The sequence below is a fragment of the Lampetra planeri genome, chromosome 15, assembly GCF_965212315.1.
Source record: "Lampetra planeri chromosome 15, kcLamPlan1.2.h2, whole genome shotgun sequence".
In the NCBI taxonomy this organism is placed as follows: Eukaryota; Metazoa; Chordata; class Hyperoartia; order Petromyzontiformes; family Petromyzontidae; genus Lampetra; species Lampetra planeri.
The window spans coordinates 513214-537783 of record NC_136121.1 but is presented as its reverse complement, the minus strand read 5'-3'; the positions used below and the strand labels follow the sequence as shown (position 1 = coordinate 537783).

At 47.7% G+C, this 24570-nt stretch overlaps 1 protein-coding gene across 7 annotated transcripts in view; it reads right to left on the bottom strand.

Annotated features, from left to right (window-relative positions):
• TBCK (TBC1 domain containing kinase) overlaps positions 1–24570 on the bottom strand; it is a 42062-nt gene that overhangs the window by 5464 nt on the left and 12028 nt on the right. For 6 of the 7 annotated variants that reach the window (XM_078600772.1, XM_078600765.1, XM_078600767.1 and 3 more), the window contains 14 exons: positions 24337–24398; positions 22450–22583; positions 21554–21707; positions 16566–16665; positions 16001–16050; positions 14860–14989; positions 14253–14351; positions 11974–12036; positions 10540–10666; positions 8730–8780; positions 7232–7315; positions 5068–5153; positions 4391–4427; positions 640–801 (listed from right to left, as the gene is read on the bottom strand). In XM_078600772.1, coding sequence (XP_078456898.1) covers positions 640–801; positions 4391–4427; positions 5068–5153; positions 7232–7315; positions 8730–8780; positions 10540–10666; positions 11974–12036; positions 14253–14351; positions 14860–14989; positions 16001–16050; positions 16566–16665; positions 21554–21707; positions 22450–22583; positions 24337–24398 — 1339 coding nt within the window. The remainder of the gene's footprint in view (positions 1–639; positions 802–4390; positions 4428–5067; positions 5154–7231; positions 7316–8729; positions 8781–10539; positions 10667–11973; positions 12037–14252; positions 14352–14859; positions 14990–16000; positions 16051–16565; positions 16666–21553; positions 21708–22449; positions 22584–24336; positions 24399–24570) is intronic. The other variant, XM_078600769.1, reaches the window with a different exon arrangement.

Sequence of the window (24570 nt, the reverse complement as noted above, 5' to 3'; positions counted from 1 at the left end):
TTTCACGTGTGCAATTCCAAGTGAGTAATTAGCATGTAATTGTTCAGCAAATGGATATTTTGGCCAAGAGTGTTTACATTGTACGTTTTTTTTTACCGATGGGAGGAAACCAATGCAGAACAGGGGGAGAAAATACAAACCCCACACAGAATGGTGTACGAGTCAAGAACCGAATCCAGGGTCCTCTTGCTTGGAGGCACAACTGTTATCCCCACACCACCCTGCCACCCAATACCAACATTACACCAAAGATGGTGAGGTCTTGCCACATACTGGGAAAGTAAATGACAAAAGGAGATTTGTGTTTGCTGTTGCTGGCAAATGATTGCTGGCCTGAAGAGTTGAATTAAAGTACATGTCTCCACCAGTGCCGTGGTATAGGATGTGCAGTCGGTGGGGCGTACTGTAGCGCACCAGTGGGCTGCAATATACCCGCGGCCCATACAAGTGGCATGCAGCAAAGCGTGGAAGTTAACGCTACTGCTGTAGAGCGCAAGAGACTAATCCCTGCTGGAGGGCAGTCTGCGCTGTAGGGAGTACAAGGAGGTGTAAGGTCCTTCAGGTGGAGTCTTTTCAGCGATGAGTCACCAAACTGGGTCTTCAGTACTCTACGCGAGTCGCGGTGCTGCAACTGCACACCTGGCAAGTCGGAGAAGAGCAGGATGCACTCGTTGAATCCGCTGAGCAGCAGGCGCGCGCGCAGCTGCTGCAGCACGGCCACAGCCACGCAGAGCGGGAAGGCCGAACTGCCCAGGAGCAGCGTGTCCCACAGGTGGAACATCTTGTGTAGCGGGAACACGTCTGCGCGCCCACACACAGCGGCGCACGCCGTGCTTAAGTGCCGAGCGGCGACGTGGCCCGGCGGTAGGGCGTTCGCCGCTTGTTGCAGAGGTTCGTGGTTCGAATCCAGCAGCTGCCCTGATTAATTCTGCTGGTGTGATAACCGTAGAATAAACGCATCTGCTTCATAGCAGACATTCATGATCCTGCGAAGTCGTTTGAAAAGAGTAGGCCATTGTGTGCCGTGTCATGGTCCAAATTTTGCAAACATTTTTCAAATTACCCACAAATTACTCAATTGGAATATACATCGCGATTAATTTCCCTGCATGCGAAATATTGGCAGGACCCTGCTGAATAAGTCATGAGACTCAAAATAGGCTTTCCTGGGTAAAGACGCGTAATAACAATAACACAAAATGCCTTCATGGCATCATTGTAAAGTGTGACCTCCAACCTTAATTTGGGTAAAGGAACACTGCCTGAAACATTACCCTCGTGTGCATTGCTTCTATTATGAGGCAGCATTAGTAATATATAATTACGTTCGGTACATTCAACAAAAATGAAGGTCAATGTCTCAGATAACCAGGCGAGAGCCCTGATAGACTCATCTCCTTTATATTGAGGTCTGTGAATGCACTGCTAAGCATGGGCTGCTTTTTACTTTCCAGGTATGCTGGAGGTGATTTCTAAAGTTGGCTTTGGGCGATGACACAAGCACACAAAGGAATCTTTTTTTGTTCATATGGCAAGGTCTTTACTATCTACTTGTAATCATAATGATATACCATCTTAGTAACGCCCTGTAATAATTACTGGCTGGCACCACACAAATGTAGTTGATTAAATTGTGTATTTGATTCGTTGAGTTAATCAACTACGCATCCCAGTCTCCAGCTGACTTTAACCAGAGACGTTCAAGGGGGCTAATGGTTGACAGGGGGGCACAGGGCAATTGGGATCACATGAGGGGGGGGTCAACACTGAGGGGACAAATAGGAGCAGGTGCCTATAACGGCTGTGTTTCCAGCCAAAGCTATTGAGTACATGGGATAAGTCTTATCTGCAGGTATTTCTATCAATGGACAAATGTGCTTGCGGGCTGGGTCACGCGAGCCTTTCGTTCCAATCTTTATCAAATTTCCCCAAGCACTGTAATGGTTGGAGAGGCCAAATATAACGCCATGGCAGAATTCCACAGCCCTCGTTGATATTCTTTGGTTCTTTCGGTAAAGTCACGTAGATATTTTCATTAAAAATTTTGAGCCGGACGCCATCCAGGCATCCACTCTACGCCCGTCCTTGTGGAAGAGGTACATGGATGACACGTTTGACATCTGGTCACATGGCCGACCAGCTCTGAACCAATTCCTCAACCACATCAATTCCATACACCCAGCCATCAAATTCACCATGGAGGTAGAGAAGGATGGCATGCTACCCTTCTTGGATGTCTTAATCAAAAAGAGACCAGATGGCTCAATGAGCCATTCTGTCTCCAGAAAAGTAACCCATACTGACACCTACCTAAAACCTGATTCCCACCACCATCCATCCCAGAAGAATTCCCTCATCAAAATGCTACACCATAGAGCTCAATGTATCTCCGACCATGAACACCTAACCAGTGAACTCAAAAACGTACACCAAGCCTTCAAGATGAATGGATATTCGGACTGCACAATCCGTAAAGCTGTCACCCCAACCGTTTGGAGCCATCTGAGGATCCAATCAAAACCATCACCTTGCCATACATAGCAGGGGTCACCAAAAAGATTTCCAAAATCATGATCAAACACAAGATCCAGGTCCGATTCAACACAGTACATAAAATTTGTGATCTGATCCCATCTGTGAAGGACAAGATTCCTGCCATGCAATATCCCGGCGTCTACAAACTAAGCTGTATCTGTGGCAGCAGTTACATTGGGAAAACTAAGCGCCATGTTCGTGAGCATAAGGCAGATTTGAAACACGGCAGGACCAATACTTCTGCCGTGGCTGATCATTATTTTAATGCGGCTGGCTCACATGAAATAGATTTCTCTAAGACGATGGAACTTTACAAGCCCACTGGCTATCAACAAAGATTCGTTCATGAAGCCATCCATATATACAAACACAGACACAATTTCAACTGAGAGGATGGTTATAAACCGAGAAATTATTGGAAAGATGTAATCAACCACTTTGGGTCGTGACTTGATTTGTGTCGTTTTCTTGTTGTCTTGCCCCAGGGCACACATGCCCCAGGGCACACATGCCCCGCCCACTTCGTTGCGCCGCAGGAGCTCTTGCTCTTGTGCCACGCCCATTTTTTAAACCTTTATAAACGGTTGCCTTAGGTGACCATCTCCCTCTTTCCTCCTGAAGACAATCGCTTGTGTTGTGATCGAAATGTCATGGTTTTTGTTTTTATTTTATCTTGATTTTTTATTACTGAAAGAACCAAGAATAAATCTACATTATAGACTGCCAGTACGCTCACTCAGGTTAAGAACCAGGCTACAGTCTACATTATAGACTGCCAGTACACTCACTCCGATTAAGAACCAGGCTACAATCTACATTAATGGTTTTATTTATCATTTTTATTTTTCTATCTACATGACTTTACCGAAAGAACCAAAGAATATGAATTCCTGCAGTCACGAAAGCTTTAAGTCAAAATTTAGCCCTCGTTGAGTTTGTAAAAAAGAATAGTGATTCACATCCACAACACACATTGTAGAGCACAGCACCGTTGATCAAGAGAGAATGTACTTTAGGCCATCCATCATCTCTCCCAGAAATAATTGAAAATCTATAGTAAAGGGAAAATTAGTTTTTTTGCATACATGTGTAGTGGTGGTGTTGACGTGCGCCGACAGTGATGGATTACGGGGCGGCGCGGGGTGCGGGGTTGGGCACGCATGTGGGCGTGGTGCGGACGCGCGCGCCGGGAGTGAGGGAGTACGGGGCGGCGCGGCGTAGGGGATTGTGCGCGCTGACACGAGGTGAGAAAAGGGGATCGTGGGCAGCGCGCAGTGATTGGTCAAATGGGATGGGTGCTCTCAGCGACGTCCGCAGGATGGACATAAAAGAGGACACGCGGGAGCACTCGTGGTTGTTGTTAACCAGTTGAAGATTGAAGACGGAGTTGAAGAAGTAGTGCCCTGAGACCCCTAGTCCCGCTGTCCTTGTCAGGACCGGGGCCCTGTGTGGCTCGGAGGCGAGACTGTGGGACCCGTGGTCCGACGCCCATGTGGGTCGGGACTGTGGGACCCAGAGTCGAGACGGACACCCCGGCTGGGTGTGTTCCGAGAGGCTACGGGGCGTAAGAGCCCGTGTTGGTGTAGCCAGGAGAACCGTGTGGGTTAGGCTGGTGTTAGCCACCCGTGTAACTAAGTGGGTGTTGGTCACCCGAGTAACTATAGCTGGTGTTAGTCACCCGTGTAACTATAGTTGGTGAAATAAAAGAGTGTGCTACCCGTGAAGTCGTCTCCCGCCGAGTTACTACACTACACATGTACCAAGTACAATACTCTATATCGTAGCAAGTAAAAGAGTAGAAAACCCAAGCGAAACTAAGAGACGGGGGGAACGCGCACAAAGCGTGTGCACTCACGTGTGAACATGGTGAGGAACCAGGGTATGGCGTAGAGCTGCAAGAGATGCACCACATCGAGAGACACATCACGCCAAATCAGAAACACACCACACCGAGCCAGAAACACACCACACCGAGTTGGCACCATCCTTGGCTCACAACTCGTGCTGTGCGTGAAAGCGGTCCTGTCACAGCGGAACACAGACCTCAGTCGCACCACAGTGTGAGAAGTCATATCACGGTTGGCATAGGAAATGGAGAGATTCCACAGTAAAAAAAAAATTACATGTAATAATTAGGTTTTATTTTGGCACGCATTAAAACCCATTGGGCTATGCATTCTCATTTTCTATTGGGGATCTCGTCACAGCATAGATATCTTATTACGGCAAAAACAAAGTGTGAATAAAGCTATCCAGAAACTACACCTGCAAATAGAAGCGGGCCCAAAATATCTAAAATGTCGCAACCTTTATTATTCTACACATGTATATTTGAAGAGTCTCATTTTATTATATTTGTATGTAAGAGAATAAACCCACCGTGGGGTTGTCCAGTTGTGTCAATAAATAACCCTGTTGTTTATGAAACGCTGCACATGAAACTTTTCTGGCCTAGCCCATACGCAGATAAACATAGCACACTGAAAACAGTTCGTTCATGATTCGGAAGATGAGGGCCAATGAGCGACTCACATCTGGGATGAAGCCGATGCTGTTGAGGTGGTTGTTGAGCTCGGGGTCGTGGAAGGCAATCATTTGGGAGAACACCTTCAGGTACTCTGCAACAGCAAGCGCCCAGCCACCGAAAGGAGACAGAGAGGAAATTCACCACGTGGTCTCACAAACCATCCTCACAGGGAAGTATTCTGGTTCTATTGCGTGCGGAAATATACGTTTAGGCACCAAATGTCGACGTCTGCGAGCCACGAGGACACTGGAATACAGCAATCCCTCGCCAACCGCGGTTTTGAGTATCCACGCGTAATATTACATCTACCGTTTTGCCATCCACGGTGTACAGTTTCGCGTAACCACTGTTTCTCGCCGCCCGTGATTTCTAATCTCCAGCCGTGTTCAAGCATCCGCCACCAGGGGTGGATCAAGCACCTATAACCACGCTGGCCCGCGCACAGTAGTCGTCCGCGTCGATCAGTGTTGTGCAGCGGTCGTCAGAGCGCAGTGCTGTAATTTATAGCTGGTGAAAGTGTAGAGGCAGGCCCCGGGTTACGGAAGGGTTAGGTTTCCGAGAAATATTCGTAACCCGACTTTTCCGTATGTCGGAAACTGAACAATTTTCCTCCAAAATCAAGATGAAATCTCATAGCCGGAAATAGTTGCATCCTCCCCTATCCAACTACCAGCTGGCTTTCTCTCAGCACTGCATCACGCTGCCGTCCGTTTTATATCGCCATCTGTATCGTATCGCTGTACATACACTCTGCACTTCCTATGATTCTTTCATTTGATCGAATATCTACCCTAACACTACCCATAATTACACTAACGGAACATATACTGTACTGTGTCCAATTGTTTATGAATACCATGAAGCATAGAAAACAATTAGGTAATGCTATGCAAGGAAAAGAGATGATGTGGCGCGTGTTGAGTCTACTCAGGGTTACAATGTAACAAGTGTGACTCGAAGTGCTCTTATAGCACACCACCACCACCACCTTGGGGAATGCGTGGCCCTGCCTGACGCCTCGCTCCGCGGTATTCATCCGCAACCTCACCGCTCTGCCCGATTTGCGCCAACGTAACTATGCAAACATTTATGCATACAGGATTGATCTTTTTATTTTAATGATTTATGGGAGCATTTCCGTAGTCGGATTTCCGTAAGTCGAATCTTCCGTAACCCGGGGACTGTCTGTACTGTAATTATTGTACAATACAGTGAACTATCGGTTTAATGGACTAATCGGGGGAAGAGGTGTCTGTAGAATCCGATTGTCAGTTAATGGTCAAATTATGTATTGACTCAGGGAGGAGGACGCCCCTGCCATGCATAGTCCCATGGGATGTTGGCTATCAACAACAAGGCAACTCCTATGACTAATTGGGAATGGGACGCAAGCGTAGGATTGATCACCCTGTCGCTGGCCGCCTTTGGGGAGGGTGTATAGTATGAAAGGCCGAAACACCCTAGGAACCAAAGGTTCACTACTGACGATGCGCTCCCCAAATTTCACCAGGCTCACTGTTCATGAACTCTTGGAAGTGCTTGCACAAAGGATAGTAACATCTCATCCTGTGTTCTTTGAATCTTACTTACTGGAAGTACAGTAATGATAACTATAAAATATTGTAATGCTTTGCAAATTAAACAAAATCAACACATTACACAAGTGTAATAATGCCTTTACATTAATAATACAGTAATACATTACAATACCGTACTAATACTCTAATACAGTACTGTACATTCACACTTTCAAACATGATTTGAGTGGCGGATACATGTAAAGCCTTGGTATTGTAACGCAATACCAACCCGTTGTGATGAAACTGTTCAAGCGGCAAGCAATCACTGCTCACCTTTGTCGCGATGTTACGTATACAATACGGTACAATGTTCTTAAAGACCAAAGTACTGTAAATGTATTGAGAAACCCTTTTTACACTTTTGTTTATCCTATTTTGACCTATTTTAAACCAAAAAAACCCACGTGTAGTATAATAAATATCATGTACCCATTTAGGGAAAGAAGCGAATATTGACCGGAACGATTTCCCAATTACGGAACTTAGTCCGTTGTTTGGGGAAAAGTCTGTTGTTGTCCGATCTTCGGACAAAACTCTAATTCGTGTCGCCGCACCGAGCGACAAGTTAAGTATCAGAGAAGGGGTTTACCTTGTATGACGTTCGAGTTGTCCTTCATGAAGAAGTTGTGCAGGTATTTGGGAATGAAAGCAGACATGCAGGAATAAGCCAAGGCTGCAGAAAAAAAAAAGCCGCGATGTTTGTCACCACATCCGCCGATACAATCAGACAACAAAGCACGATCATATGAAAAGTTACACCGAGGCTAACGCAATTAGTGTATGTGTAGTGGGTCCAGACGTTGTTCCTTTTAGAGGCAACACATTTAATTGTAACACAAAGGGGTAACTGCCCATTTACCAGATACAGCCTAGGGTGGGGGTGACCACCCAGCTAACTACTCTATACAGAGGAGTTACCGCTACAAAGGGTCGGACCCTCTCACTCAGGTCCGCGACCACGTGGTTGCCTCGTAGGACGTAGAGCTTCCGTAGAGCTTCAGCTTGTAGAATGCAGCGACCCCGGTCCCTCTCAGGGACCCGCCTCATATCCCCCCATGGGTCGGGGCCACCCCGTCCTTGGCCCCGCCCCCTTCAAGAGCGTTCCAGCTCCCTCTCGATCGAGAGCTCTCCCCGGACACGTGATCACCCCCCAACCCCCCCACCTGGGGGCCTCTCTGTGGACACTTCACATAACGTGTCTGCGGGGTCAACCAGAGTGCCATGGCCCGGGGCAACCCTGCCCCTGGGCTGACACTCTCCCACTCCCCCTTGTGGGAGCCCCCACCACACGCTATGCGTGGTGCCCGCGCTATTCTAGCACTCACCAAGCCCCGCTAGGGCTGGTACTACACCCGCCTACGGGGTGTACGCGATGACAGTGCATCGCGTGCCGCGGCCCTCTCAGGCGGGCACCATACATCTGCATTAAAACCCATGACACATGCATACTCTAGGAAAGAAAAACCTACGCACCCAATGCATTGCTCTAACTGCTGAGCGTATTTCTATGGATGTATGCTGAACTTCTTTCGCACCGTACGTAGCCAAACATGCGCATCGGAGGTGCGGGATACAGTGGGACGCCCTGCACACCAAGGAAGCCGCTGTTCAATTACCAACGTTTCTAAGGAAACACCACGTATGCTCTCCTCTGCGAGCCATCGCCCCCCGCCATAACATCACCGCACAGAATAAGGATTTGTTTTAGGTAGAGTAGCCCTCTACGCTGCGTCTCAGAGCGCTTTACACACAATGAGTGACTTACGTTACATTTAAATATTAAAAGCTGTACCCGTGGGCACAAGGTGATTTAGCAAATTACCTGCAATCAGGCATTAGAGTGTGTCAGTCGAGGGCGATGACTGCTGCTGTCATCCCAATTGAGAGAAGTTTTTTCTGCAATCCATCGCTTTGCCACTGTGTCCTGTCACTTCACTACCCTCGCCATCCCACCATGTGCTCCACAGCGAAATATCCCACCATGTGAAGCTGTGGACTTGCAATTCCTAGCCCCTATATATATAAAATATCACATTCCATGAACCGTGGGTAACCCGTAGTGCAGCAAAAACATTGGCAATCCACACCTTCATTGTTAAAGTTGAGGTAGAGAAACGGGGCGCAGAGCGAGTCAAGACCTGCAGAGACAGGGGATGAGAATGAGCTCGGCACGCCCAGCATGTAGATTTATTCAACGCACACAAAAACGCATTGCGCGTACACAGGCCCTGGGATTGAGAAAACTTCGGCACTATCAGTGGGATGACAACACTTGTGCAACGTTGCTCGCTTTAAAGTGTGATCGATTGCATGTGTCCTAATGAATATATTCAGTATTTTACATAGGGCAGTAATTAATTTATCGTATTGTATTAAAATTACTTTCACTTAAGAAACAAAACACACATTAATTTTCACCCTTTGTTGTTGTTGTTGTCGCCTCTATTTCACCAGGAGATTAGATAAACCGAGACGCACAAAACTGGGTCCCCTCTTTGGCAAGGGTGCCAACTGTTTGAAGGGCAAAAGTGACCGATCACCAAAGTGGTGTGTGCATCTCCTCAACATACCAAGTGCTACATGGGAGCTCAACATTTAAATGTGTAACCATGCACTCCAGGAAATACAATCACAGAAGCCACTAGAGGGTTGAGCATCCGTGGGAGAGTTTAGGGGGATGGCACTGTGGTCTGAGTCGTGAGGGTGCCAGTACAAATCCCAATTGCGGGTTGTCACTGACCATCATCTTTCTCAAGGACTGGTAAAATCAGTACCCCCACAGTGGTCGTCCAATGGAAGAAACTGGCCGAGTGCCATGGTAATGTGGAATTTCTTTCACTTGCTCAGGGCCACACATGTATACATGTGTAGGACTTGAAATATCACACGCCACGCGTTGTTGCTAGGCAAGCGAGCAGAGTACAGTGGGAGCATCTGAGGACACGGTTGTTGTTGTCGTGGCATTAAGGGGGGGTCGTTAAGAGACGCGACAGGTGTTAGGGGTGACGGAGGACGCAGGCCGGTGATTGGTCAGGAGGGTGAGTGGCTAATGACCGGCGCCGGCCTGGCGGAAATAACATGGTCACGTGAGGCTGGGGGCCTGGGGGCGAGTAGCAAAGCGGGGGATGGAGTAATTGATTGGGACTGATTGGTGCGGGGATAAAGGGCACAGCGTAACGGAGAGACGGGAGTCTTGGTTGGGATTGGAGCTGGAGTGGTTGGTGCCCGGGACAGAGACGGAGCAGCAGTGAGCAGGGATAGATACGATAAGGATAGAGAGAGCACAGTGTACGGTAGCAGTGGATAGAGAGAATACAGTGTACGGTAGAAACGGGGAGACATGGAGTGTTGTTAATGGCGGGTTGTGCATCGGAGCGAATGGAGAGACACGGAGCGATGATGAGGAGGAAGTGTGAACTCTACGCGTGAATAAACGAGACGAGAAAGACAACGAGAGTACGAGTCCTACACATGTAAGGTAATGCACCACAAGCAATATTAAGCAACAGACAGTATCTTGCCAAGAGATTCATGTGTGTGTAAAGCAAAGTCCTGTGTACAACGCCCTGCTATTAGACCAAGGGTCTGTGCGTGTGTGTGGAGGAGGCTCGTGAAGGACGCTAATGTGCAGCTGGAGGCAATGGCCTTCGAACAACAAGTGAGGGTGGAGGAGCGGCGCTCACAACAACGAGCGGAGTGGTGGGCAGATAAAACGCAGCAAGTGGTGCATCTGTCAGTCATCTCGAGTAGTCAAACAATAACACCTGGGTCTGTCCCATGACCTCCTTCCAGCAGCAAGCCCTCGACAGTTCACATGGCCTCAAAGTTCACCTAGCCTGGCACAAGCGGCTGCTGTTGCTGCTGCTGTTGAGTGTGTTACACATAGAGGTGGTGCACCTTGCCAGTAGACCAGGTGTGGGTGGGACAGAACCCAGGCCTTGAGGATGCGCTTGAACTTGGCGTGACCCTCGGGGGAGGAGAGCAGCTCGTTGTACTGGTGGCAGCGTGGGATGTCCACCTCAATCTGCAAGCAGCACACACACGTGCACACACGTGCACACGCGTGCGTACACACGCACACACACGTACACACGCACACACACACGCGCGCGTACACACGCACACACACATGCACACGCGCTATATGGGACGCGCACAGCACACCAAGCACGATATGTATACAACAACAAAAACAACCACACATTACGCACTCATTTCAATGCTGGTGGCAGCCCATTGAAATTCAAGGCAGACGTGTAAAAGAGTACAACACACTATTAAGAGGTAGGTGATACATATCAATGATTAACTATTTTAGCTTAAGCTTCAGTTAATATAATGCTATCCTGCTGTAGCCTTGTATATGCACGTGTAGTTAGAGTGAATAATGCAGATGTCAATCACCGGCCCAGACAAATTAGAATAATATAATTAATTTATAGTATTTAATTTCAATCTGATTGGTTATTCCAGTGAGATCATGACATCTATTTAAGTCAGGTGAGGTGACACAGTGATTCTGACTTTCTAGTGATTTATCTTAAGATGTTTACTAAACATCTTATCCCATTGATACATTTGGCTGTGAGAATTGTTGTTAAACTTGTATTACCGAGACAACCGAAACAATCATAATTGGCGCTTGTATACGTGACAATAGAATTGGATTGGCTATTTATGAAGGATGTCACAATATAAATTTGGCTAGATCATTGCAGCCTAAACCAAGAAAAATTGAAATGTAGACTGATAAAGCAACAAATTTTATAATTATTCATTGTATTCATGTGTTTGACGTGTATTATTTTAAAAATCTGACAATACAAACATCTGTGATAAATCGTCAAAGAGATCAAACTCTGTGCGATCTTATTCTCCAGCCACGGGCTTCTGGAGCGAAGAAATGCTGCCGTGGTTTAGCACGGTTGGCTACGTACGGTGCGAAAGAAGTTCAATATACACACATTCTGATGACGTACATGTACATTATCGAACACGTAGGGTCATGAAGAAACACTAAGGCCATGCTGGAGGGCATATGGCACAGTTTCGCACCAGCTATCATAGAGTGTGGTTGTGTCGCTACAGTTCTCTGCGGTGAGTACAATGTCTTTAAAAACAGCGGTACTATGCTGCACTACATTTAATTAATGCCAACCGCTTGTGAGTTCCGAGATTCAGAGGTGAAAGGGGAACCCACCCTGCAACTTGCAGATGTCTCGGAATGGGAAAGGTTAATAGTAGTTGACTTTGTAACTTCTACTTCGTGAGCTTGGTGAACTAAAGGAGGAGTGGGGGCATCCAAGACTGGAAGCGTAGAGCGATTCCCACCTGCCTGTCGGTCTGGATAGCGGTGTCCTTGTCAATGGAGTCGTACTTGGCTTGGATGTCTCCCTGCACGAGACAGGAAATTGAACGTACAATCCCATAAGTGAATAAAAGCAGACTACTAGCAGGCAGCACGGGACTTACGTAATGTACCGGCAGACATACGCGCAGTTACCGTACTCTGTGCGGGGGTCAGAGTTGGTTATGCTACCGTCACATCACAGGGAATTAAACTGCCAATCACAATAGCTGATGGTGGGGATAAAAGAGTCGATCCATTTCTCAATTACAATTCTTTCAACCGTGATAATGCATGCATGAAATGGTTCACATCAGAATGGATAACTCTTTGGTTCTTTCGGTAAAGTCACGTATAAAGATAAAATAATAAATTAAATAATAGCATACGACGTTTCGATTGCAACACAAGCAATCATCATCAGGTATACATGAAATAGCAACAAAAATCTAACCATAAAACTATAGACAGACATATAAGCAGATAGATATCACCAAGATACATAGAAAGAGTAACAGGCACAGAGAGGGAGATCGTCTCTGTGGCGAGGCCTTAAATAGACAGAGGGGGGGGGCGGGGGCGGAGAGAGGGAGGGGTTAGAGAAAAATTAACATGTCAATGAGTGTGGCGACACGTGGTCAATTACGTAAGCTTGAACATTAGGGAAGAGGGAGAAAGAACACACTAAATTAAATAACCTAGCAAAATATCGAAATGTTATGTAATACAACACAGAGATGCGGTCAACACACAATTAACGCATAGCCTGGTCGTTTACGTATTTCAAAGATTGCTAAGTTAGAATTTAAGTGTGAAAATTCCAAAGAAAGACAAAACATAAAACAAGAGGAACGGAGACACACAGACAGAGCAGAACATAAGAACGACAAAAAACGAGTGGAGACAGAAAAATACACTAAATACACAGGCAGAGAGAGAAAACAAAAAACCCAGAGAGAGAGAAAAAGATAAACTTGAAACTTCCCCGTAGAAGTGGTTCAATCTTAAATTTGGAGCTTTCGTGACTGCAGGAATTACTCTTTGGTTCTGTCTCCACTCGTTTTTTGTCGTTCTTATGTTCTGCTCTGTCTGTGTGTCTCCGTTCCTCTTGTTTTATGTTTTGTCTCTCTTTGGAATTTTCACACTTAAATTCTAACTTAGCAATCTTTGAAATACGTAATCGACCAGGCTATGCGTTAATTGTGTGTTGACCGCATCTCTGTGTTGTATTACATAACATTTCGATATTTTGCTAGGTTATTTAATTTAGTGTGTTCTTTCTCCCTCTTCCCTAATGTTCAAGCTTGCGTACTTGACCACGCGTCGCCACTCATTGACATGTTAATTTTTCTCTAACCCCTCCCTCTCTCCGCCCCCGCCCCCCCCCCTCTGTCTATTTAAGGCCTCGCCACAGAGACGATCTCCCTCTCTGTGCCTGTGTTACTCTCTCTATGTATCTTGGTGATATCTGTCTGCTTATATGTCTGTCTATAGTTTTCTGGTTAGAATTTTGTTGCTATTTCATTTATACCTGATGATGATTGCTTGTGTTGCAATCGAAACGTCGTATGCTATTATTTAATTTATTATTTTATCTTTATACGTGACTTTACCGAAAGAACCAAAGAGTAATTCCTGCAGTCACGAAAGCTCCAAATTTAAGATCAGAATGGATTATTTATTATTTATGTACATCATGTGTAAAGTATATGCTAATTTAACACGTAGGCTTTCGCGACCAATATTATTCATAATATAGGTTTTTGGGTCAGATCGCGTTATTTATAAATGTGTCGTAACCCTCCACCACCCGACACGGCCAAACAGTAAAAAAATGTGTCACGTTTTTCAAAGGACAAAATTATTCACTTCTTTAGCCCACCGGTGTGCTGAAGAGAGAATCAACAGCATTTTGAAATTTGAGTAGTACGACGTTTCGCTGATGATTACAATCAGCTTCATCGGGCAAGAATGGTGAAGCTCTCCTGTTGCTTCCGTTCTTAAATAGAGCAGCATCAGGGTGACGTCATCATTTAATTCAATTCAATCTGGTGAGGTGATATTTAGGCTCATAGATTAAAGAAAAGTGGACAAACCCGACTGAGAAATTAATGGTATAAAAAATATAAATAAATCTGGAATTTAATCGCTGGGAGATCAATTGCTAGTCAAAGCCCATACACGATAGCTGACGTGAGATATGTGCTGTGTGATCGGTCACTCGAAGCTTCCGTGTCACTGGAAAAATGAGTTTGGAAACGACCTCGACGCCGAGGATAGTGGCCCAGATGAGTCCACGCAGCAGCGGAGGGATGTCCACGCGTGCCTCCTTCCAAATGAGATCCTTGCGGTGCGGGTACGCCTACACACCGCAGCAACACCGAACGCAGTGCAACCACCAAGCCGAGTCGAGGTTCAGATGAACTCAAAATCAAACGGTTACCATTCAGCCAGTTCAAAACGGTCTCAAAAGGTTCAGTTCCCGTGAACCATTTAGTAAAAAGCAGTCTGCAAATGGTTAAAATTTTCATATTAGCTCAAAAATAGCAAAATTAAGAAAGACAGAGTAGGCTACACCATGGGATTACAGATAGCAGCAACATCGCCCCGTTCTGCGACAAGTTGGCAGGACCCTCCTGAAAGAAAGTCTTGAGACTCGGTGAGGCTTTCCCAGGTCAACAAGCATAATAAAGATAATGATAAAGAATGAGAAGAATTCAACCCGATGGAAATGTTACAACCGCGATATAAGAAATCCTGACGCTAAACCGAACGAGGATTGGATGGCATCTCGTGGCAGTTAGCTGGGGATGTAGCTCAGTGCCACAAAATTTACAGAGCGCCCTGAAACAATCGTTTTCATGGGGCACCTTGAGGAGTCGCTGGAAGAGGAGGATCCGGTGGAGTTGGTGTTCCGTGTCCTTCTCTCGGATCACCAGCGGGAGACTCGCCGAGCCGGCCAGGTCATAACCGCTCCCTGAGGGGGTGAGCGCCACTCCTCTGGCACGCACACAGAGGCAGCCAAACACACACACACCGTATATATACACAGATAAAGACGAAGATCTCCCTATAGCCTTCGACACTGTTGGGGAAAGTGCTGCTAGCGAGCTGCTAGCGAGCAGCATTGCACCAGGTACTCATTTGAGGCCGAGTTGACCTAGGGGAGGCCCAGGACCGGTTCAGAGAATCATCACTGGTGTTGGCCATGAGCGGGAATTGAACTCGGGTGACTGAGTTCATAGTGCAGCATACTAACCACTGCGTCAACACTCCCCACATATGTACACCCTTCCATATATTTACATACATTCACAAATATGAAAATGCACATATATATATGCTTGTGCACAACCAATTAGTTAATTTAAGCAGGAGAGAATCCAAGAGGCCAGGATGAGTCTCATCTGCAAGAGTGACCCAGGGCATTACGCTGCCAGTAGGGAACGATGATTGCTATGTATAATCCCAATTGAGTAATCTGCGCGCAATAAAAAAAATGTAGACCCAGATGCCCGCCGGTACAAAATAGCCGACTCTCGCGAATTACGTCTGCCCATCTCCAACATCTACTTTGAGGCAGACGGCACAGAGTATTATTGTGGTGAACGCACCGGCAATAATAACCGGGGTGGCCGGGGGATTCAAACCGCGAACCCTGCAACAAATGTGGCGAGCGCGCTACCGCTTGTTCGCGTCACCCGCCGTGCGGTACTGCGATGCAAAATCCATGATTCACGAAAACAAGAATCGTTTCCCGGGTTTCAGAAGAGACTCGCTCTATTAAAAAAAATTTTATCAGACCCATTTATATTTCACCATATGGGTTCCATTCATTTGTGATACACGGAGTGTGGGGAGATGGACCGACCCGATATTCAACAAAGCGGGGGGAGCTTCCCATTAACTTTTCACCAGTAGCGTTCAGTCCCGGCCATGGAGGCTATTGCTAGTGGTAGTGACTTGTGGCAATGGCTTGTGCTGTCCGACCCCGCTGTGTTCAGTGCTTACTCATCCTCCAGCAGGGGGTAAAAGGTCTCTCCCGGCACCTCCTGCAGCCTCTGCAAACCATCAAAGCAGCGGGAAATGTTTAAAATCATTGAATGTATTGGGAAAGATGTATTCTCACCATCATCACAGTTATACCGTCAACATGAACACCATCATCACCAATATTCGTAGCAATATCACCAGACATTCTCGTAAACAGCTATACGCTGCGCGTGCTACGTAGCAAGCGCTGCGCGTGCTTCCCCTGTGCTCCGTAAAATTGCTTACCTTTCTTATACTTTATACTCCGAAAGTTTTTTTTTTTATATTGTTCGTTGTGGCTTTCTGACATGCCCCTGCTGGACATCTGTGGAAAAAGAGCTTCATAGCTCATCGGATTTCTCCAGGATAAATATTCTGATCCCGATCACCTATGTCATAGCCGTCGTCTCTCCATCGTGGATCGCTACAAACCTGCTGCGTGCCGGTGCGTTTACATATCATCGCACGTTGGTTATTGTTCATGCGCACTGAACGAAGGGCGACACTCAGCAAGTCGAGTCCTGCCTTTAGGACTTTGACGCACATTGCGAAGCTGGGCAAGGGACAGCGTGATGGTGGTGTCGTTGTACAGGAAGCTGTAGTCCCTCGTCTGTCCAAACATGTCCCCGTCCTCCATCACCACACTGCAATGCGCACAGAGGGGTGGACAATTCGGTGGCCTCAGAGGTCAGCGTGTTTAGACAACATTTCATCATCGCCAACATCTCATCACTCGCCAGGCGCTGGTCGCGTGCCAATAATATAATCCAGCACGCTGGAGGCAGCTGGGTTGGTGGATGGCACAAATTCGTCAAACTCCCAAACCCGGTGGGCTGAGATCGCCCTCTTCTGGCTTGTCAGGGTATGGCAGTACAGCAAGTGGATTATTTCATCTGCACAGGGTAGGTTACTCCATACTCTTTGGTTCTTTCGGTAAAGTTACGTAGGTATAAAATAAATCACGACGTTTCGGGCGCAACACAAGCATCCGTCATCAGGTGGGAAAGCATGGTCTGCTGCTGAGGCAGACTGTTTTAAAAGGTTTGAAATGGGTGTAGCCTAAGGGTCATATGTTACTCCACTCACACGTGTGGGTTTCCGCCGGGTACTCTGGTTTCCTCTCACATGTATCATCGTTCATCAATGGAGTTGATCATTCCAATATAGTGCCACAGAACTTGGGAAATTGTTGGCACTGGTTCTAAGGTGCCGTGGTGGCTAGGAGATGTTAACTACCTCACCTGGTATACAGGAGGTCGTGGGTTCGATCCCGACCCAGACACCTGCTGTATATGTTTTCCCCGTGGTCACATGGATTTTTTCCGGGTCCTTTGGTTTTTCCCACCCACATCTAGAATCAATATACGAGTATTTGGCTGCTATACATTTCCACGTGGTATGCCACTTCGTTGAGCTATTATTTGTGGCCAGGTCGCTTCTGAAAAAGAGCTATTTAGCTCAGTGGGCCTAACCTGGTAAAATATAGTGAGTAAATAGTTTTACTCTAGCTGCCTTCCCTCCTAATCTTTGGTGGGGCCCCGCACCTCTGAAGCTTAGGAAGTACTTTGCTCTCTCCTCCATTTAACCCGTCACGTTCGTGACCACCACCTCGTAAACGTCCCTGTCCCACTTCCTTCCAGGTCTCAAATCTCGCTCTGCCCCACCTGACATGCGTCTCTTCTTCACTTCCCCGCTCCCCAAGGATGCAGCACGTGCAGCTTCACAATAACCACCAACACGACTCGTGATCAAAACATCTGCACATTAGTTTAGTGCGACGGTCACATGCACCTCAACTGCACCTCAACTGCTATGGTTAATGTATCACCTGCAAAGCAGTGTTCTGCATACCATAGGAGAGACATAGCAGATGCCTTAGGGGTAAAGGTTTGTTGAACATCTCCGGTTGGTTTACCTTGGGTACATCTAAAACAGTGTCTCCTCACTACACCAGTGGTGACCAGAATACCAACGACATGGTCTAAGCACACGATCACTCTGGTCTTGAGTGAAAGCGAGGCTCACAGGTCAGAGTGCTTAAAATGTTCCAGTTTTCTCTGGAAAGTGCCGTGTAAAGTGTGGCAATAAGGTCAAGCCCTTGGCCCTCTCTCTCCCTGTCTGCGGCTGTATATGCACGAGGCTCGATATGGTTTATTTTCATGTTTCTGTAACACGAATTTTTCAACATTTTATTTGTATGCAAGCACTACTTATTGTCCACCCTGTTCGCATAAAGTTCTGGCGTGATTTTCGCGTGAATAATTTGTTGTTTTTGCTCCTGTTCAGTTTGCACGTTCCCTCCACCCTGCGATGTCCTGTAACCGCCTGCCACTGCCGACGGCCTTGGGCTGCGGTCGTCCTGGTAACCGAGCTGCGTAGCTCGATGGCACTCACCGGCTGAAATAAAGCCGTCCGTCTCTCTGCCCAGAAGAAGGGTCATTGAAATAAAATGTTTGTTCAGTATACGGTAAGGCCACGACATCCGAGAGGGTTCTCTTTTTGAAAATCTGCGCGAAAGTAGAATTCGTGAATGTAGATACTTTACCACGTTTATATATGGCGGGAAACAGGGGGCTAGGTTCCTGTGTCCGACTAAACAAATACCGGAGAACATTAAAATGTTTCATATTAATCCTGTACGGTACACATAAATAACATCCATATACTTAATTAAATTGTAAAATAATACAAATAGATCATAATACAACATAATATAACACTCGAACAGAAAAAGCTTCAGCATGTGAAGCGTCGCACAACTGCTAGAATGGCTTGGATGAGCACATGGATCACAATCCGCTACTGTACTGCACAAGTACAGTACCCCTCCCCCATGGTACAATGTTGCCAAATCGCGAATAGTGGAATAATAAAGGTGCGAAAGTTAAACAAGTGTAATGAGTGACGTCCGCGACACGTCGTGTACACTGTAGAGGGTACTCTTCTTTCTTCCACGTACGGGCACAGCGCAGGCAACGTTATCAGTTTTCTCTCCAAGTACACACTGAAATATTACGTTCTACAGACTACACACACGGTTGATCACACGGTGGGTTCCGCCCGTCCGCTCCCGGTCTCGCCGCTGGCTGACGGCGTCCCGGGGAGGGCAGTGGAGCTCCGCAGGAGATCCGCCACGTGGCTGATCGATGGAGAGAGATGACGACGAGCAGCGACGCAGTCCGGACCCAAGACTCCACACACCGCCCCCGAGTCCTCCTCCGCCTCCGCTTATATTGCCGCAGGCACGCCTAGGCTCCGCCTCCTGTCACGCCCTCTCGTGGAACTTTCTAGTCGGTTCTCGGAGTTTCTCGGCCGGCCCCGCCCTTCACCTTTGGCCCAGATACCTCTCCCTTTGGGGATTGGATAATGTGTATAGTGGTGCCTGTACCCTTTTCCAACCAGTAGATGTCACTATCTCATTACATAATAAAAAAAAGTAGTCGTCCCCGCTAATATTCAATACGTGCAGCATAAGATGAACAATAAAGAGGTGTAAAAGAGAACTCATGACATGTGCCTTAAAGAGCGGGACAACGCGTGGAACAAATAGCCCGCAGTACAAGCGAACACGGCGAGAAGGGGATATATAAGGGGCACGACGGAGGAAGGGAACAAAACGATGGCGTGCAGCGTCCCCCTGTCTCCGATTCCAGGGCGGAACCGCAGCAGCGATGTCCCCCACCGAAGACGCATCGCCGGCCGGCACCACCACCACTTTGCTCGGCGCCCATCCCTTTCGGTTCCCCGTCTCGGCTGAGGTCCCCCGTCCACGCCGCCATCCGAGACCCAACGCTGTAGATTATCGTGGGCCTGAAGACACCTGGCGGCCCACCGGAACGTTTGGATGTCTTCGTCACACACAGGTAGGACCACCGCAATGTCTCCACCAGTCCCAACATTCGTTATATGACGATCGAGTCGAGGGCCTCCGGATTCACGCCAGGGTAAGCAGCACCCGCTAACGCCAACAGCGCGCTGCGATAGGCGTTTTGGCTTTCTCTCGCCTACGTTGAATAAATTTGCGTCGCGTGTCGGAAGGCGGCTCGTAGACATCCGCCATCTCAGCATAAGCACCCCGAAGAATGGACTTTTTCTCGGCAGGAATAGCTCTAAAGACCGGGAGAGCGTCGTCGTCCAAAACAGTTGACAGAGCGACCAGCGCCTCCTCCTTCGTCCAATGTACTGAACAGAAAGCCACCTCGAATTGCCAAGTGAAGGTGCTCTAGTCGCCGCCTGCCGCGACGAATTCTTTAACTTGAGGAAGTCTTCGAGTACGATCGGTTACGCTCCGCACATCCTTAGCGGCGGCCGCCGTGTCTTGTGCACCACGCATCTCTTGTAAATGGCGCGCCTAGGCTCCGCCTCCGGCCACGCCCTCTCGTGGAACTTTCTAGCCGGTTCTCGGAGTTTCTTGGCTGGCCCTGCCCTTCACCTTGGCCCAGATACCTCTAGTGGTACCTGTACCCGTACTTCCCTTTTCCAACCAGTAGATGTCACCATCTCATTTCACAAGTATAGTGGGTACAAACTAGAGGGAGACTTCTCTCTTGGAGGCAACACGTTTATTTTCCAATAGCGATACAGAACACAGAGGGGTACGGCCCCTTCCACCCGCTACACTAGAGAGGTATATCCTCCTCACTGGTGTGCCTGAAACATTCGTGACTAATGTCTATAGGGTCCTCCTATAGCCAGGCTGCTCGGACCAGACCCAGCCAAGGTCCTTGGGTCCGGATCTGGCTCCTTGGTCTTCAGGGCCATCTTCAGGGCAGCCTCTTCATCTTCGAGTGGACGACAACTCACTCCGCCCCTAGCCACTCCTCCCTTCTGGAACCGTCTAGAGGGGCCTGGAGTGTGACGTTATCCCCCAGCCCCCCTCTTGGGGGTCTGGGGTCTGTACCTCTGGTCCCGAGCTATCCTGGGGGTTACCTTGGCCCAACAGCCTCACTCATCTCCATCAGTCTCCCTTCTGCCCCCTGTTTGATTGGAGGCCGTGATTACAGGCTGTAAGTAGTGGCAATCGCACACAGCGCACAACAATGCCGCTACACAAGTATGCAAATATCAAACCGCAAATAATCGAATTTTTCTAAAGAAAAATCCACAAATTAAGAGCTTTTCCTGTATATTTTTCTTTTGTAATGAGTATCAATAATGAATAGGACGTTTTTTGCTGCTTATTTGTGATATAAACTACTTGTATTTAGTGTTCATTTCCATAGTTTGTTAATCGCTTAGAAACATTTTTTTATCCTGGAATACAGTACAGTGGCGACATGCATTGGCAGTGTCTGCTGACTAGACCACAGAGGCAATACGTGAAGCCAGTGTGGATCAACGTTCGAAGGACACGTACAGCGCAAGCAAACAGCAATAACAAAGACCTCCAACCCACGTGACAAGTGAAACTCATAAGAACACACCACTGACTACCAAACTCCCTGCAATGGTACAAGAGGCCACGGGGCTGCCCTGACACCAGCCTTCATTACTCTCCAATCCTCACACAGCCTGCAAGCCTGAGACTCTTACTTGGGCAGGGTGCAGATGGGTGGTTTCGACTTAATGATGCCAGAGTTGGTCAGCTCCCTCTCCAGGTCTCCACCTGCCAGCGCCCACAGGTAGTACACTTCGTCCAGAGTCCTCTCTGCCAGACGGTCATCATCGTCCTCGTCCTCCTGCTCCTCTAGAGTCGAAATACAAAGGTCCCCCATCAACACTATAGCCTTAACATACTGTTGGGGGAAGTGCTGTTAGCAAGCACCTATAAAGGCCAGCACGGCACATGAGGGGGTGCGCGTGACCAGCACCACGCCCAGCCGCCTTTGTCTCCCTAGTGGCGATGTTTATACACCGCACCAGGTACTCATTTGAGGCTGAATCGACCTAGGGGAGTTTCAAGACTGATTCAGAAAATCATCACTGGTTTTGGCCATGAGCGGGAATAGAACTCGGGTCGCTGGGTTTGTAGCTGACCAACAGAGCGTGGTGGTGACGTGCTGTCGCCGTCATCAGCTCAAGGAGGTTGCAATGGGTGTGGAACGTGTGCATGACAGAGGAGCGCAGGTTGGTGAGACAGGCACTAGAGTAGCACATGGGTTAGCGACCAAAAGGAATATCTCATGCCAGGTGGTAGAACACTGGAAGAGCACACCTTGGAGGTTGAATGTTAACTTTGTAACAACATCTACGGGCTCTAGCAGAATAAAGCTCTGGTAGAAATGGGATAATTGGCGATGATGTCTAATTCTTTTCAATCGCCACAGCCCAGTGCACTATATTTCAACACCGCTACAGTTCCTCCCAAAGCTCGTAATCTCCGCAGTGCCGAACACGCCCACAGGACAAAGTGCGCCAGCTGGCTGTGCTTCTGCCTAACAGCACGAGGATGTCACATGGTAGCCCAGCTCCACCAGGTGCAAGCTCACCAAGTGGAGACAGCAGGAGGTCTTCGCTGCGCAAGCCGGGGGAGAAGAGGGTGACAGGAGGCCTTGGCGACGGCTCCATTAATGACGCCACCTCGGAGAAGACGGTGCTCGACAAGAGCTCAGCCGCTGTCGGCCTGTCCAGGCACAGCCAGACGCAACGGGGGCTCGGTCAGCACAGCTACAGCATGTGATGCACAACCCCACATTGGAATCAAAGATGGCTCGCTCTATGAAAGTGATGGTTTTCACAGCTCGATGTATGATAAATGTTCTTAAAAGCTGCTCTTTCAGGATGGCCTCTCATGTTGGAGGATGCCTCTAACGTGAGAGGCAAAAAGAGCAGCACTCGCCATGGCTATTCCAAAAGAACAACTTTAAAGAGCACTGGATCACTCTATCTCATCTAATTCTCTTTACCCTCAAATCCAAGCAGGATTCCTCCCATTCTACTGAAACTGCCCTCCTCACTGTACAGAATCATAGAGAAAACTCTGCCCATGCTGGCCTCTCCTCAATCCTTATTCTCATCGATCTCTCCTCAGCCTGCGATACAGCTGATCACCTCATGCTCCTCACCACCCTCTCTCCAGTCTCGGTCTCTCCTGCACACCCCTTTCCTGGCTCCAGTCTCATCACTCGACATCCACCTCCCCTCCCTCCCCCATCACTCACTGCTGGGTGTCCCCCAAGGGGCTGTCCTAGGTTATTTGCTATTCTCCCTTTTCATCTCACTACTGTAAGTTGTCGTTTCTTCATCTAACTTTCCCCATCACTTCTTTGACAACACCCGGATTGTCATACTCTTAGGCTTTTTCGGTAAAGTCACGTAGGTTAAAAATAAAATTCATAGAAGTAATAATATAAATAAAATAATAAATCACGACGTTTTGGAGGCAACACAAGCTTCCATCTTCAGGTGGAACCGTCACAGCACAACCTGAATACGAAAGCTTATGTTGCCTCCGAAACGTCGTGATTTATTAATTTATTTATATTATTACTTCTATTAATTTTATTTATATCTTTTACCTACGTGACTTTACCGAAAAAGCCTAAGAGTATGAATCCTTGCAGTCACGAAAGCTTCAAATCTAGACCCAGATTGTCATTTCCTTTTCCTCCATGCCCTTGTCTGCCCTTGCCTCTTGCGTTTCCGACAGCTTCGTCACAGTTCAATCCTCTAAGTCATACTACTACCTCTCCATCAATCCTACCAAAACTGAAATCATTTTATTCCCTTCTCCCTGCCCCAACCATCTCATTCCCTCCCATCTCCCTCACTCCTGTCTCCTCTGCTCGCAACCTTGGGGCCATCCTTGACCTCTCCCCCTCCAACCGCATCTCTGCCACTCCCCGTACTTTCCGCTTTCACCTATTCAACATTCGCAAAATCCGTCCCCTCATCGCTTGCTCTGTTGCTAAACCCCTGGTTCACTCCCCCGTGTTCACTCAGCTCGACTACTGGAACTCTCTTCTTCTCGGCCTTCCTGCCCACGCCTTCACTCCTCTCCAACAGCAGATACAACATGCCTCGGCTCGGATAATTTTTAACCTTACTCTTTGTTTTTTTCGGTAAAGTCACGTAGGTTAAAAAAGAAAACAAATAAATTAAATCACAATGGGGATGAGAGGTGCCCTTTGCTCAGTTCACTATACACAACATCAAATGGGGTTTTAGCCATCATTGGTTGGACGAATAAACAATTGTGCACCCCATTTGAATAAATATCTACAACGGAACATCCAGATTGAGATGGCATGAAGGAAGACAGGTAAGTCGGGAAAGGAGATTCGCACAGACCAAAGTTATTCACAGTGACAGAAGATGCTTTTCAAAAATGTAACCATATACCCAGGGGAATAATTGTGAGTTTTGTGTTTAAATACCTCATTCTCGGGGAAAACACGAGGCACTTTCCCAGCAAACTCCGCAGATCTTCGGGAAGATCCTGGAACACGGCACACGTCAGTACTGTATTGCCAACAGACAGCCCCAAGGACCTGCAGACATTCTCAGATGAACAACAGTTTCTCCGTGCATCCTCTTCCAGGTGCTCTGTAAGGACCTTTGTGTGGCAACGGGTCGCAGTTCCGCACGTCTCTGTCCCAACGTTGTCTGGG